Source organism: Paroedura picta, chromosome 1, assembly GCF_049243985.1.
Source record: "Paroedura picta isolate Pp20150507F chromosome 1, Ppicta_v3.0, whole genome shotgun sequence".
Classification (NCBI taxonomy): Eukaryota; Metazoa; Chordata; class Lepidosauria; order Squamata; family Gekkonidae; genus Paroedura; species Paroedura picta.
Window position 1 is genome coordinate 39291258 of NC_135369.1, and position 18351 is coordinate 39309608.

At 44.6% G+C, this 18351-nt stretch overlaps 1 protein-coding gene across 38 annotated transcripts in view; it reads left to right on the plus strand.

The window, feature by feature from the left end:
- Positions 1-674: 674 nt before the first annotated feature.
- NRXN1 (neurexin 1) overlaps positions 675-18351 on the plus strand; it is a 1166434-nt gene continuing 1148757 nt past the window's right edge. For 9 of the 38 annotated variants that reach the window (XM_077334465.1, XM_077334492.1, XM_077334639.1 and 6 more), the window contains exons 1-2: positions 677-964; positions 6981-8538. In XM_077334465.1, coding sequence (XP_077190580.1) covers positions 7803-8538 — 736 coding nt within the window. In that variant the 5' untranslated portion in view covers positions 677-964; positions 6981-7802. Of the gene's footprint in view, positions 965-4738; positions 6024-6980; positions 8539-18351 lie in introns of those variants that run through there. The other 29 variants (XM_077334612.1, XM_077334628.1, XM_077334667.1 and 26 more) reach the window with 9 other exon arrangements.

An 18351-nucleotide genomic window follows, 5' to 3' on the forward strand; every position in this document is an offset into this window, starting at 1 on the left:
GCTGGACTAGATAGAGGTGGTCCTGCAGGGCCTCCTTACACTTATAGAAAAGCAGGTTGCTGCCTCTTCTAAGGTAAAGAGCCCCATGCCTTTGTTTGTAACGTGCATTTACTCAGCTGTACAAAACCCCCTACTGCTCATTGAACCAGGATCTCCACCTGTGCTGGAACATTCAACAGTTCTGGAAAAGTCCACTTGTAATCCTCATCTGTTTTTCTTTTCTCTTCTTTTTTTGAAGTTGTGCCTCTGCCCTTATTCACACAACAGAAAGCGGTGTGTGTGTGTGCTTATGAGTAGAAGGTATGTTTGCATAGGTCAATGCTTCTTATGGAGGAAGGAGCAATTCTGGAGGGGGGGAGTGGTTAGTCAGTCCTCTGCTGTCTAGCGCTAGGAAAAGTCCACGAGGATTCCATTTTCTTGAATACCTGCAGCTCTCACAAATCCCTGGAAAAGCGGGGGGGGGGATAGGTATGGGGTGGGGGAGGGAAGGGAAGGAGTATTAGAAGAATCACATCACCGCCTTGGAAGAGAAAATCAAATCTGCTGCGAAAAGGAGGAGGAAGGGTTTACTCTGTGTCCCCCCTACCCGTTTCCTTAGCTGACGCCGAGTTCTCTCTCTCCCTCTCTGCTCAAGAAAGATGTGATGGAGAGATGGAGGCTGTGTAGGGAGAGGTTGCTGTCCACGATGCTGCAGAGAAGAGGACGGCTCCTCCCTCCTCTTGCAGACAGACAGCAACCAGGCATCACGTGGGGCTCTCCTAGCCCTCCTTTCTTTCTGTTCTCCTCCCTTTACTCTTGGAGATAGATAGAAGCCCGAGCCTGACGCTGCTGAAAAGGCAACGGCCGGCACCTTTTTTGTTTTTTGTTTTTGCCTTATTCAAAGAACCTAAGGGAAATATTCTCTTTTGACCCACACATGCCTCCAGAGCTGTTGTTACACGCGAAAAAGAAAAAATCCGTGCAGGTAAATCGCTAGGAGATTGGATTGGGGAGGGGACAGGTGTTGGGGAGGGGAGGGCGGGGAGAAATGGGAGGCTGGAGAAGGAAAATACCCGTTTAGCAGGGCTTGGGTCTGTCAAGGATGCGGAAGGGGGGCTGGCTGGCTGGCTGACTTGGCGTGTGGCGTTCGGAATAAGGTAGCTTGCAAAGGCGAGGAGGAGATGGTGGTGCTGTGGTTAGTAAGTTAAGGGCTGTCTGCGGTGATTTATTAGCGATTGGGGAAGAAGGAAAGATCTTGCCTGGCATTCTAGCGACAGAAAGGGGGGGAAATCGATCTCATTGCATTCTCCTCCCTCTCCCCCCTTTTCCTAAAATATATGACATTAGAGCAGCAAATAGAAATAAGCATTTCCACAGGGGTGATCGAGAAAAGGTAGCAAGAAGGTCTGAGCAGAGGATGATATATTTGGGATGTTTTAATTGGGATATGAGAGAGCGAGAGATTCTCCCTTTTCCTCCCCTGCTCTTAGCTGCCTGTCTAATGTGTTAGGAGAAACTGCTGTGGTCCCTGCTGATGCCTCATTTTGGAAAAGGATAGCATATACAAATTCAAACAAAAGTGCAACTGGATTCTGTCTAGGCAAGGGACAAATTCCCCCCCTCCTCCCCCCACACTGACTTTTTTAAATCAAGGAAATGATTTTGATTATAGAAAATAATTATATAGAAATACATCAAAATATGGAAAGGGGGAAATAAGTACCACAAAGGGGGGGGGATGATTGATGCTGTTAGATCTGTTTTTTAAATAAAGCTCTTCTCTTTTTAGCTGGGAAAATAAAAAGGTTGGGGCTTCCCCCCAGCCCCTATTTATTCCAGCCTGTAATTAGTGTATGCTCTCCGGGTCTTTCCTGCACCCAGAGAAAATCCTATGGACACTTATAACAGCAGGATGCTGCCAGAACTGTATATGCCAAAATAACTTGCTGTCTATTAAGGATTTATTTTCTCGCGGGTCTCTTGTTTTATTCTTCTTTCCTTCAACCTCTGCTCTCTCTCTCCCCCACCCCCATTTAATAGGTCTGTTGGGGCACCTGTGACCAAGACATAATTTTAATCAAATGATACTTTTAGAGCAGGGTGTTGCATTTACTGACAAGCTGTAGAACACTGTGCCCTCATCTTAAAGAAGAACAAAGGGTTTAATTTTTTTAAAATCTGAGAGCCCAGTGAAACTATGCATTTTACATTAGCAATCCCACTTTTAGCATTATATTGGCATCTTTTGTTTTGCAAATGACTAGACAGTTGGTGCTCTGTATCACTGTATCATCAGCCATAATAAATAAGCAAGTGGAATTTTGGGGAGGGGGCTGTTGTTGTGGCATGTATATATGCATGAAGGGGGGAAACAGAAAGAGCCAGGAAGAGGCCGGTCTTCAGTTTCACCTAAGAAGGATCTTGAAGAGGGATCCCCTGAGCTCAGTGGTTTTCTCAACTGATACTTGCAGGGCTGTCATTCACTCCTACTTTACATATGCATGCCTAGGCTGAGCTTCCAGCTTTCTGGAGCTGGGCACCATCCCTCCCAGCACATTTTGGTCCACCACTGTCCTATGTATAATTAGTCTTTCAGTTTCAAAACTCATTCCTTAAGACACACACAAACTGAGAGCTATATTTTTTTCCTCCTTAATATGTCCCCACAGTTCATTTTGAACAAAAATTACCTCCTAATCTCACACAACCAGACTATATTTATTACAGTATTTAACTGCAGTCATACAGTTAAAGCAAGCCATGTATATCTATTAACTGATCAATAGCTAAATACCATTTCACAGTCTCTTTCGGCTTTATATAACTACAACCTCCCCCCATATATTCCCAGTATGGTTACTATAGACAGGCACAGAGCAGTAGTCACAAACTGGACTGCTGGGACTCCAGGAACTTTTTTTCACTATCAAGGCCTCAGGAGCATTTTCCTTCCTTCCTTCCTCACACAATACAGATGGTCTCACAGCGGCCTCAACCAGCCCTTGTCCCCATACCCAGTCACTGCCTTCCAACATGGGTTCCCTGTCACTTTTTGCTTGGATACCTACATATGTGCAGAATATTCCTTCCGTAAATTTCTCTTGTGACCTGTGCGTGTGCAACACCCCCCCCCTTTATCCACACATTCTCAGCTCCAGTACTTCCCTGAGGTACACTCAAAGTCTCAGACACAGTGACACCTGCAATATTTCAGCTAGTTCTCTCATAGTAGTAATCTACATGACACACATCCACTTTGGCCCCTGCTGTAATGAGCTACACACTTAATTATATTCAAATATTAAGACACCATAAATGGTCTTTGCATCACTCATGCTACTGACCCAACAGTTTACAGAAAATAACACAACATGCTTTCTCAGCCCTGCCACTAATCTGAATAAGTAATGCCCATAAATGCCATCTCTTTCCCAGTAACATATCAGGACACCTGTCTGGGAACCATCATTATGAACATGTCCCCTGACCCATTTTTTTGCAGACATCAAATCTTTGTTTTGTACACCTTCGACACACCTAACATAACCTTCCCACAGTGTGTCATTCACTGCACACACCTCCATGCCTGAAACATCTTACTACATCTCACATGATTACATAGATGGATGATTAGTTAAAGCCCTCCTTTGGAGTTCTCTGACACACACAAAATTAATGTTCCCCCTGCACCACTGACACATAATACACAACAGCTTCTTGCAGTTGTTCCTGCCTCTTTCGCAAGCACACAAATTAATCCCTTCCTACAATTCTCTCATTCCTAGACAGCTGAACACACGTACAAGTAATCAATCCATCTTAAATAATATACACACTCACCAACACCCCCCCCCCCCATTAATCAATATTCAATCAGATTTCACACACAGGTAACTTTCCCCCACAACTGTCTCTCATATGCAGTGATTAACCAATTATTTTCGCAGGGCTGGCACATATGCATTGCCTCTCTTTAGCATCTTCCCATGGAACACACCCACAATGGTGGGGAGTGACCTTAGTTTAGTGAGGGGCCGCTTGTTTTTGCATGGAGAGGAGTCCAGTTCAGCCCCTGGCACCTTCAGTGCGAAGGGCCTGGGGGAGAATCTAGCCGGCAGAGGAAATAAGCCCGGGCTAGATAAATTAGCGCGCTGACTCAGTGTTAGGGCGCCATTCCTTATGTTCAACGGATAAAACCCCGTTATTTGGGAGAGCAGGCGGTGTGAGTGACTCAGAGAACTGAACACCCGTTGCGAATGCAGAAGACGCCCGGATCAGTGCCTGGCGCCTCCAGGGAAACGGTCTCGAACAGCAGGCCTGGGCGAGGGAAGTCCTTGGCCTCAAACCCTGCGCGACTCCCTTCTAGGTAGAGTAGCCCCTACCGAGCGAGTGGTCTGCTCCGATGCGGGCGGCTCTTTCCCTCTCAGTAACCCTTTCCTCTCTCGCTCCCAGGCAGACGCGTCAGCCTCACACGCCAGGCTCGCTGCCCCTTAGCCCCTCGTCCCGTCCCCATCCCCCCCCCCCCCCGGCCGCTTCCCTGTGCTGCTTTCGGACGTGGCGGACTGAGGGAGCGCGGGCGTCGCCGCTGGGCCGGAGGGCGGCGCGGAGCTCCCCGGAGGAAGGGCGAGCAGCCCGGGGGGGGGGGGAGGAGGGGGAACATGCCTCGGCGCCTCGCGCGCTACCGGGGAGGAGGAGCCTCGCGAGGCGGACAGACGGCCCTCGTCGCCGGCTCAATGCGGTGCCATAAATTTGCCGCCTCCTTTCCGCCCCGCGCGGACACCTGCGAGACACCTGCCGGGCTCCCGACTGGCTGAGGCGGGCAGGTCGAGGCGGCCGCGTTGGCGCCTTGCCCTGGCCAGATGGGCGGGCGGGAGGCGTGTTTTGCGGAAGTCTCTGCGGGGCTGGCCGTCGGAGCGGGCCTGTCGTTTCTGCTGCCCTGGCTACGAATAGTGGCCGCCTCGCTTAGAGAGGCTGAGCGAGAGCGGTGTCCTCGCGCCTGGATTTCAGAGCGTTGACGCGGCGTGGAAACGGTTCTGCCCCACGCCCATCCCCATAAGTTTCCCGGCATGTGGATAGGGTGGCCAGGAAAGCCCCGTTTTCTTCCACGGATTTGTAAATAGATGTAGGACTTGCACCGTGCAGTGCATACCGACATCCACGATGGCGGCATGAGGCACCTTCCTTCCCCACCCTGTCGGCCCCTCGCATAGCCAGCCCTACCCATGTGGGAGCATTCCTTTTTTGGGAGGAAAAGAAGAACGTTGCTTCCCCAACAAGTACTCCCCGGTTCCCTTCTTTCCAAATGCTGCCCCACCCTAGCAGCTGCAAAAGGACACGTCCCCGCTGTCGTCCAGTCGCTGTTACTGTCCCCCATGCCCTTACTCAGGGCTTGCAAACCTGTTACGAATGCACCCCCCCCCCCTAAAATTCCCGAACGTTGCCGCGGCCAGCAAGCGAGCCCTCCCCGTCTATTCCCTGGACGCTGGCAGGTATGGGATGAGGCAAAAATCGCACGGAGAAAATTGCACAATGCTGGCTCGCTCACCCTCCATCTAGAAAGTTGCAAGGCATTAAAAGGGATCAAGCGCCTTGCCGGGGGATTGCAAAGCACGTCTTAAACCGCTGCAACGTCCCTTCCTCCCAGGGTGCTCCAAAATGTTAACCCGCCCCGGCAACGGCAAGAGATGATATTGCACCAACCGGCGCACAACAGCAAGCCAATTTATCAGTTTTGCTCCGTCGTAGTTCAAACAGAAATGCTCTAGGTTACAAGACAATGCAAATTGCGGGCGGCAGGGGGTAGTTGAGATGCTCGAGGCATATCGCGAATATAACATTCGACCGTCTCGGGAATGTGGAGCTCTCCTCTCGCTGCTACCTCGAGGCGGCTTTTGATTTGCTATTCCTTGTTCTTGAATTCTGCTGGCTGACAGCTGGAGCTGAAGTGGGACAATGGACACGGGCGGATCCCTTCAGTGACTGGAAAAGAATTAGCAAATAGGCATTATTCATGAAGATAAGGCACTGTTGGAAGCAATGGAGGGGTAAGGAGAAAAGGGATGTGCTTTAACGGGGGGGGGGGGAGGATACAAATGGGTGCAAAAATGAAGATCGTTATCCTGTCTGCTTTACAATATGAGACTAGCTTACCTGTAGTCTGTCAACTGCTAAAGGTGCAAGAGTGTGTTTGTGTGTGTGTGTGAGAGAGAGAGAAAATGAGAATCATTGGTAGGGTTGCCAACCTCTAGGTGGGGCCTGGAGGAGATCTCTCAGAATTACAACTGATTAACAGATGACAGATGAGTCAATTAACCTGGAAGAATTGGCAGCTTTGGGGAATGGAGATTATGGTATTTATGCCTCTCTTTTTCCCAAACCACACCCCTAAACTTTCAGGTATTTCCCAACCTGAGCTTTGCAATGGTAACTCTGGCTGGGAAAAGGACCACAATTATGCTGTGGGAATCCCCTATTGTGCTTGCTCCTGTTTGGTTTACATCTACTTTACATTTAGAATTCTCCTGGGATGGGGGAATGAATAACAGATTCCTAACATGCAACCATAACTCAAGAATGATGCAGTAAATGTGGATTGATGTCTGTCATGAACTTAGTTTGTGGCTGTATCAATGGCAATGAACATGTAAGACTTTTTTTTTAATGTCCCTTTGTGGGAGACATAATCATTGAGTCTGGTATCCAAATGGCTGCTGCAAACAAACATATTCGGAAATCAAAATCAGTGACCAGCTCTTTAACCTATGTCTGGTTTGACATATGTGAGCTTTGTCAGAAAAGTATTGTTTTCAGCAGAGGATTTAGTTCTAACTAAAATTAAGCATGTAGGTTCAGTTCTGTGGCAACTGGGAACCTGGACTGACCTCTGGTTATATTTACGTCCTGGATCACCCTTGGCCCCTTTTACAGTCTCTGTTATTTATCTGGCTACAAGATAATGTAATTTTGTTTATGTTTTTTGTTTGTGTTTTAAATCTTTACAGATGGCATTATTGTTTTAAAAAGTGTCCAGCACCAAATCTTCAAAATTGAATCCTGGGATCATCTTAAGTTTTGGTCTTGCACAAGACAGCAAAAGAGGAGTTGTGAGGCTTTGTGCAGCAAATTCTGAGCTATCTGACAGCTTCTGGATTTCAGCTCCATTTAGAAAGAGGTAAAGAATCTTCTGGTCTGTTGCATGTCAGGCAGTCCATGATCTGATGAGAGGATCAGTCATTGGAAGAGAGGATCGCTGCCTGTGAAAGCTGAAGAAAACCCCTGGGAGAATACAGCTGTTTGGGTAACATGAATTCTACATGCACTGGGATACTGATTCCACATATGCTGGGATATTGATCCATTTTTGCTGCGTTTCTGGATCCTTTTGGAAACTGCCTAGCTGGTTTGCTGGCCTTCCTGTGTTTGTGTATCTCCCACCCCACTCTACATCTTCTTTCCAAATTGGTGCCATGGGATTCTGATAGTAATGTTTCTGCTGACTCACTGATTTCCTAGAAGCCAAACAGATGACTGAAGCAAATCTATGGTGCCTTCTATTTGCTGAAGATTTTTTGCAGCTCTAGGAAGTCTGCTTGCTTGCTGGCATTTGCACCATTGTCTTTCTTTTTGTACCTTGGGAATGCACCACGTGAGCCTCTCCTAGTGGGGTGGGGTGTTTACAACATACCTCCGCAGTGCACCTGGAGAACAAGAGTAAACCATATAGTGTGAGTGGTTACTCAAAAGATTTTACCCTGTCTGCTCCAAGCCCCCCACCACCACTCCCCCCTCCTCCTCCCCCTTTCCCCCACCCATCCCCACGAAGAATGGGGCCTGTGCTCCTCAGGCGCGGAGGGTGCCTCCTGCTCTGGATGGCACTGCTCCTGGGATGCTGGGCTGAGCTTGGTAGTGGCCTTGAGTTCCCAGGAGCGGAGGGCCAGTGGACTCGCTTTCCTAAGTGGAATGCTTGCTGTGAGAGTGAGATGAGCTTCAACATGAAGACTCGCAGCTCCAGTGGCCTGGTCCTTTATTTTGATGACGAAGGCTTTTGTGACTTCTTGGAGCTAATCTTGACCCAAGGTGGGCGCCTCCAGCTCAGCTTCTCTATCTTCTGCGCTGAACCTGCCACCTTGCTCTCCGACATGGCCGTCAACGACAACCTGTGGCACACAGTAGTCATCCGCCGCAATTTTAAAAACACGACACTGCTAATTGACCAGGCTGAGGCCAAGTGGGTGGAAGTGAAATCCAAGCGGCGGGACATGACAGTCTTTAGTGGCCTCTTTCTAGGAGGCCTGCCGCCTGAGCTGCGCTTGTCTACTCTAAAAGTGACACTCTCCTCCGTGAAGGATCGGGAACCCTTCAAAGGATGGATAACAGATGTAAGGGTCAACTATACACAGTCCTCACCTGTGGAGAGTCAAGAAGTGCGGCTGGATGAACAGAGTCACTTGTGCGCCAGGGATGATGTTTGTCTCAACGGAGGTGTCTGTTCCGTGCTCAACGACCAGGCCGTCTGTGACTGTTCTCAAACAGGCTTCCGCGGGAAGGACTGCAGCGAAGGTAAGAACCCACTTTGCCCTTACCCCACCAACCTCTCCTTCAGGGAAAGGGAAGGTCAAGAGATGGAGACTGCATGGCATTTCCTCTGTACGAGTGGATTTTGCAGCTGTTTCCCTTCATACATCTCATCCTTGGATCTTATGTTAACTATTTCAGCCCTTTGTCCTCCATCCCTTTCAACATTGATGGAAACATATTTTCAAAACTTTTAAGACAAAAGGTAGGGGTGGTAGGAACTGGTACAGATAGTGGCTTTGGGGACTGGAGATCACTGGAGAAAGTTTGATGAACAATATTCTGTATCTCTGTAAAAATATAGGTACTAGAGATGAAAGGCAAGCAGGTTCTTGGTTTTTTCCCCTCAAGGAAAGGTTAGCATTGAATTATTCTTGAGGGTTCCATTCTGGGAAATGGATTTTCAAATTAGTCCCACAGCTCAGATCAACTGAATTACTAGGATATAATCCTATTCAGTCTGAGTGGGATTAGATAATCTTAAATTCATGTCTTGGTTTGACATGCTGGTGAATTTGGCTGCTACAAGTTTTATTATGGTCTAGAGGAGGGAGAGGAAAGATTATTTGGATTCATTCTTAATATGAGGATAATGGAGAGTTGGACTTGATTCTTCCTGTGATGAGGTATTTATTAATATCACCAGATTGTTTCCAGTCATATTAATGATCTGTGTAGTTCTGTGATGGGCAAAGAAAATGAAACATGGTGTACTTAGAATTTCATGCCAGAATGAAAAGCGTTTTATAATGGAATTAGCCAATTGCCATCTGAGTCGCACAAAGGCTACATACAACCTTAAAATAATTTTAGCAGGTATGTTTTCAGTTGTATTTGGAATCAGAAAAGCAGCAATACAGAAAAGGGGGCAAACCTGTTTTCCTCTTAAAATTTTAAAAAAGAATTCAAGTTGTCAGTGTCTACTATTTGGGTTATGTGAATGGATTTGTTTGCAGGATTTAAACTGTGTGAGGGTTTAGGAACTATGGTGTTTGTATTTCGGAGGTTTTGCAACTGCTTTTTGAAACAGCCAGCAATTATTTTTTGCTGCCTTTTTTTGGAAATGAAATGACAACCCAAAACTGCTCTAAATGGTAGTTTATGAGAAGGCAGTGTATGCATGTGTGTATGTTTGCAAAGATATATATATATATAGAGAGAGGGAGAGACATATATATAGGGACGGAAATAACATCCTTACCAAAAGAGAATCGGAAATGCTTTCAGCTTTAAAGTGGATCTGATATTACCAGATGAAGATGTTCATGAGTGGCTGTATGTCAGTAATGGCTGAGTAATTTGCTTTTATCACTTTTAATCAAATTTCACTGGCTGTAGAAAGAGCCATCATTTGTAGGTGTGCTTTTTATTATGTAAACTTCCTGTCTTCACTGTCCAGTACTTAGATTTTCAGTCATCCGACATCCTATTTAATTTATCAGCTCTTTATCTCTCATCTTTCCACCACTGTTATTTTTTTAAACCGTTCCTTTTTATATATTTGCAAATGGTGTTGAAATAAGCCTCTATCTTCACTAGCTCCTGCGGGAAGGCTTCTTCTATGATGCTCATGCTTTGTTTCAGTACTGTGTTTGATCTTAAAGGAATATGGAAATGGATTTAGGTCCTCCAGTTCCAGTGAACTGACTCTTGCTCCAATTCATGATGGTAATTGCTGGGTGTATTATGCTATTTCATACCACAGCACAAACTGCATATGTTATCCTTGTTTATGCAGAAGTATGTCCCAGTGCTTTCAGCAGCCAAGAGAACTAGTGGAATATAACTATAATAATAAATAAAATGGGCTTTATTTGTAAGGAGTGCATATTTAGGATTGTAATTTTACATTTAGGGTTGCAACATACTGTCTAAATCCACAATCCACTTAATGAAAATAAATAATGACTTGCTACAAACATGAATGCAGACAGTGTAATCAAAGAAAACAAACAAAAGCAAAGGGAGAACCTTGCATCTGTAAATTCATCCCTGTTCAGAAGAACCCCATCCAGATGACATGTGAATTCACAGAATGGTGTGTGTGCCTTTGGGAAGGGGCTGTGGCTCAGTGGTAAAGCATCTGCTTGGCATGCAAAAGATCCCTGGTTCATTGCCCAGCATTTCCAGTAAGAGGGCCAGACAGGAGTTGATGAGAAATACCTCTACCTGAGATCCCAGAGAACTGCTTCCAGTCTGACTAGACAATATTGTCCTCATACTGATTCAGTATAAGGCAGAGGTGTTTATTTGAGGAGGGAGGGAGGGTTGTGCCACTGGCTCTGTTTCTGACTTCTGAGTATTCGTCCGCTCCTCTCTGCACACTAGACCAGTGTACAGCGTGGAGGTTGGGGACTGGGTCCCTACCTACTCCGTACATACACTAGACATCTGCAAGGGATTACATGCAACTCACTGAGTATGATGTAGGTATTATGCCACTGTTAGGTATATATAAAAGTCATATGCCATTTTGCATGGCGAAGACTTTCCTATAGAATCGCCAAGGGTCAGACACGACTGAACGGATAACATCATCATCATACTGTTTCAGAGGTGTATAATTAACACTTCCTCATAGAATGCCCTGTCTGTTGAGCTAAATGGCTACTGATTGGACAATCCTGTTTGTGTTTACTTACAGGCAAGTCCCTTCAGTTTCAGTGAGATTTTCTTCTGGGGTAGCGTGCCCAGGACTACAGTCGTGGAAGCGCCAGTCTTTAAGTATTGTAATGGCAGTGGTTCTTTATCCCAATTCCAAGAAACTGTTTAAGCTGTTCACAGGGGGAAAACATTCTACTTGTAATGTACAATTTTACCCCTTCTTAAAATTTCTTTCAGCTCAAAGGTAAAACTCCCAGTGAGTTGCTGAGAGCTGTACTCTGAGACCTTGCTTCCCATTTGTTAATGAAAACTGTATCAAATAAAGTAGATTGCATAACAGCAGCAAGCTGCTCTTTGTATTGATTAATCAAAGGTTTGAATTACTCCGTGATTAGGTTACATTTCTGGTGACTAATTAGGGAAAGGAAAAATAAAGTAAGAGGGGGACAAGTGAAACTTGTTGTCCTCATTAGGCTTCAGAATGTGGCTTCTTGCTGCCTACAGAGTTGTTTAATTTCTGAATGTGCTCTTTCTGTAGCGATTATGAATCTCTGCAGAATTGAAAATTGTCAATAGGGTTTAGCCTGAGGCTGAGAAAATGGGCAGAGCAAAGGTAGTTGATATTTGAAAAACAGTGCATTTCTGGTTTGTATGAAGGGTGAGTTATTAATCATAATTAATTATTTATGGAAACATCTCAAGTATATCAGACAGTGCTGTCCATGTATCCAAATTCAGGTATGCATTCCTGGTCAAAAAGAGCAACAGCACCTATTCAGGCCTGAATAGCTATAACTACGATATAGCTGATTACCATGATTCTATCAGAATAATTTTAATATTTTTGTCTTTAAGTAGGCAATAACATCTGCAAAGGTGTTTAAACACTGAAATATGATAAATAATTTTATAATTCATAATGAAGCAAATGGGGTATAAATGAAAGTCTTTATATAATGCAAAGTTCTTTTACACCTTGGAAAGATTTTAACTGTTATATTTAAAATTATTGTTTTAAATTTCTATGCTGCCTCTTACCCACAAGAGGACTAGAGGCAGCTAAAACAGATAAAATATTAACAGATATCAATTAAAATATAATACAAATAAAACTAAAAAGCATTCTACATGAACTCATACAAGTCCCATAGGATCTGCATATAATTTTATTTATTATTTGTATGATTTTTAGGCCACCCATCTCCCTTAAGGGCAGCTAACATCAATAAACATATACAAGCTTTCATAAAATTATCTTAAAAGCTCCTAATATGATGAGACTGCTCCATCACAAGGTCCCATGAACCTGGGGTCAAATAGGTACCAATTGAATTATGTTCGCCAGGATTCAAATGGAGGAGATGAGGTGCAGGTAGGAGGGGCATTATTGATGTCCTGTATACTGGCATCAGCCTCAACCATATGCCTGGTGGAAGAGTGCCATTTTACAAGATCTTTGGAACTTTTGACAGCTCTGAAAGGGCCTGAATGTCCACCTGTCCCATGAGGACAGCTGCATCCAACAGGATGGGGCCACCACAAAACAGGCCCTTGTCCAGGTAGATACCAGAGAAACATTCCAAGGACCAGGTACCACAAGAAGGCTGTGGGTTAAAGAACACATTTTTTGGGGGGTGGGGAGTGTGTTATAAGTGGCAGTCCACCGTGTATTAAGGTCCCAGATGGTTTAGGACATCAGAGGTAATCACCAGCACCTTGAATTTGATCTGGAACTCAATAGGCAGCCAGTGCAGCTGTTTCAAGACAAGATAGATATGGACTGCCTGTAATTGGACTGCTGGTAATTTTTGCAATGTCTACAGGGCAACCCTAAATAGAATGCATTATGATAGTCTAGATGGAAGATGACCGTGGTATGAATCACTGTGGCTTGGTTCTAATGGGATAGATATGGAGACAGTTGGTGGGCTTGGCACAAATAGAAAAATGTTGCCCATTCTACTTTGGGTGCCTGCTTGTCCAGGAACGAGCAGTCAAGCCAGATCCTCAGACTCTTAACGGAGTCCACCAATGAAGGTTGGATTCCATCAAAAGTTGGAGCTGAAGGTCCTCTCAGTAGTCCAGACCTTCCCAGACAGATGAAGTACTGTGTCCAGATCAGGTGATGGTAACACTTTACTCTCTTCTGGTTAGAGTACTGTATTCAGTTTTAGGCATCACAATTGAAGAAGGATGTAGGCAAACTGGAGCACATCCAGAGGAAGGCAACAAAAATGGCAAGGGGTTTGGAAGCCAAGATGTATGAGAAAAGGTTGAGGGAACTTGTTCTGTTTAGCCTAGAGAAAGGTAACTAAGAGGTTATATGACAGCCATCTTCAAGTACTTGAAGGGCTGTCATATAGAGGATGAAGCAAGTTGTTTTCTGTTGCCCAGCAGGGTCAAACCAGAACCAATGGATAGAAATTAATTCAAAATAATTTTTGGGTAAACATCTGGAAGTAGTCCCTGACAGAACAATTCCTCAGTGGGAGTTTGTGGGTTTTCCTTCTTTGGAAGTTTTTAAGCAGAGGCCAGATAGCCATCTGCCAGACATGCTGATTCTGTTAATTTAGGTAGATTATTGACTGGGTAGGCTAAAGGGATTGTGTCAGACTGTGTCGGTGCTTGGCTCTTGTGTCCTTTTCTTGCAAGCCCAGGGAAATGCCAATCACCACTTTGAGATTGGGAGGCATATTTATTCCAGGCCAGATTGGCCAGGGATTCTAGTTTGGGGGGGGGGGCATCATCTGAGCATGGAATTGGGGTTACTGTGGGTGGGAAGGTAATTGTGAATTTCCTGCATTCTGTAGGGGGTTGGATTAGATGACTCTGGATGTCCTGTCCAACTCTATGATTCTATCATTCATAGATTAACTGAAGCCACAATAGGGCTGATATGTCCATTAGGTGCAGTCGCACAGGGTGCCAGAGGTGGAGAGGTACTAAAACCAGCCCTAGTATTGACCAGGCTTCTCATGGCACTGAGGACATCTGTGGCAAGCAATAGCCCTGTGTGATGCTCCTGGCCCTACCTGTCCCCTGACCACTTGGCTACAGTGATCCATGTGACAGTCACCTCCAGAATAGATTTCTGTAACTCGCTCTACGCCAGCCTCTGATCCGGAAACTCCAGCTAGTGCAAAACACAGCTGCTCGGGTCCTCACTGGTACACCTTGGAGGGCCCATATCCAGCCTGTGCTGAGGCAGCTGCATTGGTTGCCAATTGCTGCCCGGATCAGGTTCAAGGTTCTGTTTTTGACCTTTAAGGCTATACGCGGGTTGGGACCCACATACCTGAGGGACCACCTTCCGCCCTATATCCCCCGCTTTACGCTCGGCAGGGGAGAATCTCCTGATCATTCCTGGCCCTAGAGAAGCAAGCCTGGCCTCGACCAGGGCCAGGGCCTTTTCGGTCCTGGCCCCTACCTGGTGGAATGAGCTCCTGGGTGAGCTGCGGGCCTTGCGGGATTTACCAGCTTTCCGCAGGGCCTGCAAGACGGGGCTCTTCCGCCAGGTTTTTGGTTGAGGCCAGGGTCAGCGAATGAGTGCCAGCATTCCCCCTCCCCCCGAACCTAGTAAGTTAGATCTCCTCCCCACCCTCCCTGCCGCTCTGATAGCAGGAGATAGGAATAATGAGAGCTTCCGCCATGTTGAGATTATTTTTAAAGTCTTTTAATGGGGATAAGACTATTGTGACCCGCAACGAGCCTACAGGGAGTGGTGGGAAATAAATCTAATAATAATAATAGTAATAATAATAATAATAAAATTGTGGTCCCATAATTTTTTATGAACATGACTGGGAGTACCAGTCACTGTGTGAAGAACTTGAATAGTTTAGAACATTTCTGTGGAATGCTAAGTACAAAAAAAAAACTTCAGTGGTTCACACAAAATGCCATCCTATAGACACAGGAGCTGGTGCTGTAGAGAGAAACCTGTTCAGTTAGAATGTAAAATTTTGACATTCAGTCTCATAAATAATTGAACCAGTGGTTGTGCGGGATGCATCGAAGTTTTGCAAAAATTCTGTGATGGCAAGCCAAGTTTCTTTGAAAAACAGCTGAAATAACAGTATCAGCCCCCTCTCTGTTGGGTAGCCAAGGAAAGCATTGGGTGTGATTGATCAGGGGGATGGACTGACTTTTTTCTTCTATGGTCAACACTTTTTAATAAAATCCTTCTGATCCTCATGTTTATAAGATATGAAGTATATGTACTCTGGATCTCTTAATGGTTAAGACATAATTAATCTATGTTAAGTAATTCTGAGGATGCACTTATGCTTAAGAATGTAATAACCTTGCAACAACATACAAAGATTTACTTACTACAGACTATTTGGCAAATATCCATCTGACACCAGCAGTACCACACTAAAGTCAAATATAACTCTGTTTAGGTGGGTACTATATGTTTCGTATGCCTATGGAGAGCTATGTTCTAAAGGTCCCTTTGTCAGACATAATTGTGTTTTGCTAAAGTTGGTGTTTTTTAATCTTTGCATCTTCAATAATTATTTTCTATATATTGACTTCTCTGCCAAGAAATTCCTGAGCACTGAGTTTTGAGAAGCATTCCATTGTATATATACATATAATTTACATAGGCACTGGTTAGCCTGTTGGCCCTGATCTGTTATCCCATGAGAGAACACTCTAGAACTAAGGTGAGGAGAAAATAGCTGGAATCTGATTTACCAGTGGGCAACAGGCCAATTTATATTGTTTTTATATGTGTAGGCCTAACCTACTACACCTTTTTTGCTGAGTAAAATGATTGACCTATCTAGTCTCTACTCAGTTGGCAGCAGCTCTCCATAATAAAATCCTCTTCTGATCCTGCTAACGGAAGATACCAGGGACTAAAACTGGGACTTTGGGCATGCATAGAAAGTTGTGTGTGTATTAATGAACCTTATCCCTTCTCTGTAATCATATTCTCAGTCCAGGTTGAATTTCAGTAACTGAGCTGTAAACATTTATGCCGGACTATGACTATGATTTCACAGTGTTGGGAATATAATCACAAGAAAGGGGAGAAACCTTCAAAATAAAATGTATGTGGTGCTTTGGCTGCTGCTGTGGCTGCTCCTGCCGCTGCTGCTTCTTCAGCTTTGACTGTAGCCTTTACATATATCTTAATCCCATATCCTATGGCAGGAAATAGATGTACATTTTTCATTGTTCTCTGTGAATCAGGTATTTTAAAATAATGTTCTGAACTCAAGACATGTGAATCTGAAAAAAGCAAACAAAATGACACATTTCGGCATTGGCATTCCAGTTTTCATTTTGGATAGACTAAATGCATTTGGAGTATAGTGGGGTTCTCCTAGCCATAAAGTTGTGTCAATTAAGGGAAATAGGCCTACAACATGTGTAACTTGAAGAGATTAGAGGAAGAAGCACAGCTGATTTTGATTAGACCTTACTGGCTCACAGCCTTAGGCAGGTAGAGCTGTCCTGTTCTTACTCCTTTGTGGAACATGTCTAATGATCCCAAAGCTAAAATGAACACTCACAGAAGATTTCAGATTTGCTGGCTGTCAAATTCTTGTTGAATAAATTGCAATTTCACTATGATATAACTGCCACATATACAGAGAGCCACTGATGAAGCTTGACTGTTGCCCTCACAGAGGAGAGATTTGGGGTGGGAAAATAAATTGTGTTAGCATGATCTGGTACTAGCATTGAAGGATTCTATATTTCATATGCTCTGTACTATGAATTGTACATAGCTATTGTGGAATGATATGGCCACAGTAAAATATATGGTGCAAGGGGATATAATGGTAGTAGGGGAAGAGACTTTCCTTGTATTGAGATAGTTTAAGTGCCAGAAGAGAGCAGCTTTTGCATGTGTCTGAATCATACCCCCATTTGTAATATAGGGACCACAGGGATTTCATCAGGCCTCACCACTGAGAGGCATCTATAGAACTAAGATCAGACTGTGTTCCAAAAACACCCTAATATCAAACCATTTCTGTTGTAATGTCTTCTAAACCATGACTGATGTGAGTAATTTTATCTACAATATGCATTACAAAGAATTTGTATCAGGATTGTACGTTTTCTGGGTCATCATCCTCTGGGGCTTATGCTACTTCATGACCTGGAAAAACTCTGCTGGATGGCATTGGGTGGGTGCTATGGTGGCAGAAAATTGAGCTCATTTTGCTGCCACAGAGTAGGCATGATAATGTACCCTTACCGGTGTTCAGTCACATTTGCTGCACATTTTTCTCCACTTGTTCTCTAATCACCTGAAGTTCCTGAGTGAATCATCTTCCTAACTACTTAATCATCTAAAGCTCTTCTGTAGAAAGGCTTTCTGAACTCCATGGAAGGAGAGAGGGCATTCAGGGGTAATCATGTCTGCAGCCTGCTTCATCTGTGTATATCACAGGTCAATCAGGGTTACAACAGGAGTGCCAACTTTGACAAATGGAAAATCCCCAAGACATCAAGAACCCCTCCAGAATCATCAGTCTTCTGGGGCAAACCGTCCTAATTATCTATCCCCCTGTGAAGACTCCAAGTGTCCATGACTGTAAAACACTGAAGGCACAGTGGAAAATTCTCCTATTACCGAACCATGTACTATTTTCTCAGAGAAAACCAAATCAAGTGTATGACTTGTCTGGAATGAATTGCAGAGCTTTCATATTTTACATAGGATTGTAAGTGCATTAGTGTGAGCTACAATATAAACTGAGAGACTAAGCCACCGTTTGAATTCTTCTTATTCTTCAACAGCATAAATATCTCCCATCAGTCTCTTACCACTTTGTAATGCATGTTATTTTCTAGAAAGCAGATCCTATTCAGAGAAGATACTGTCTGCTTACTTGTTGGAGATGTGGCCCATAGAACCTCCAAGAGAAGTGGTACTGGCTGTTTTTTCTGGTTTCTACAATACTTTAGCCCTTACCTAGATAGCTCAGACTAGACTAGTCTTGTCAAATCTCAGAAGCTGAGCAAGGTCAGTCCTGGCTAGAATTTGGATGGGAGACCATCAAGGAATTGCAGTGTCATGAATCGGAGGCAGGCTGTGGCAAGCTACCTCTCATTGTCTTTTGTCTTGAAAACCCTACATGGTCACCATAAATCAGCTGTGACTTGGTAGTGGCAACAACAACAAACAATACTTTAGACGAGGGTTGGCAACTTTCACAGCATGAGAGA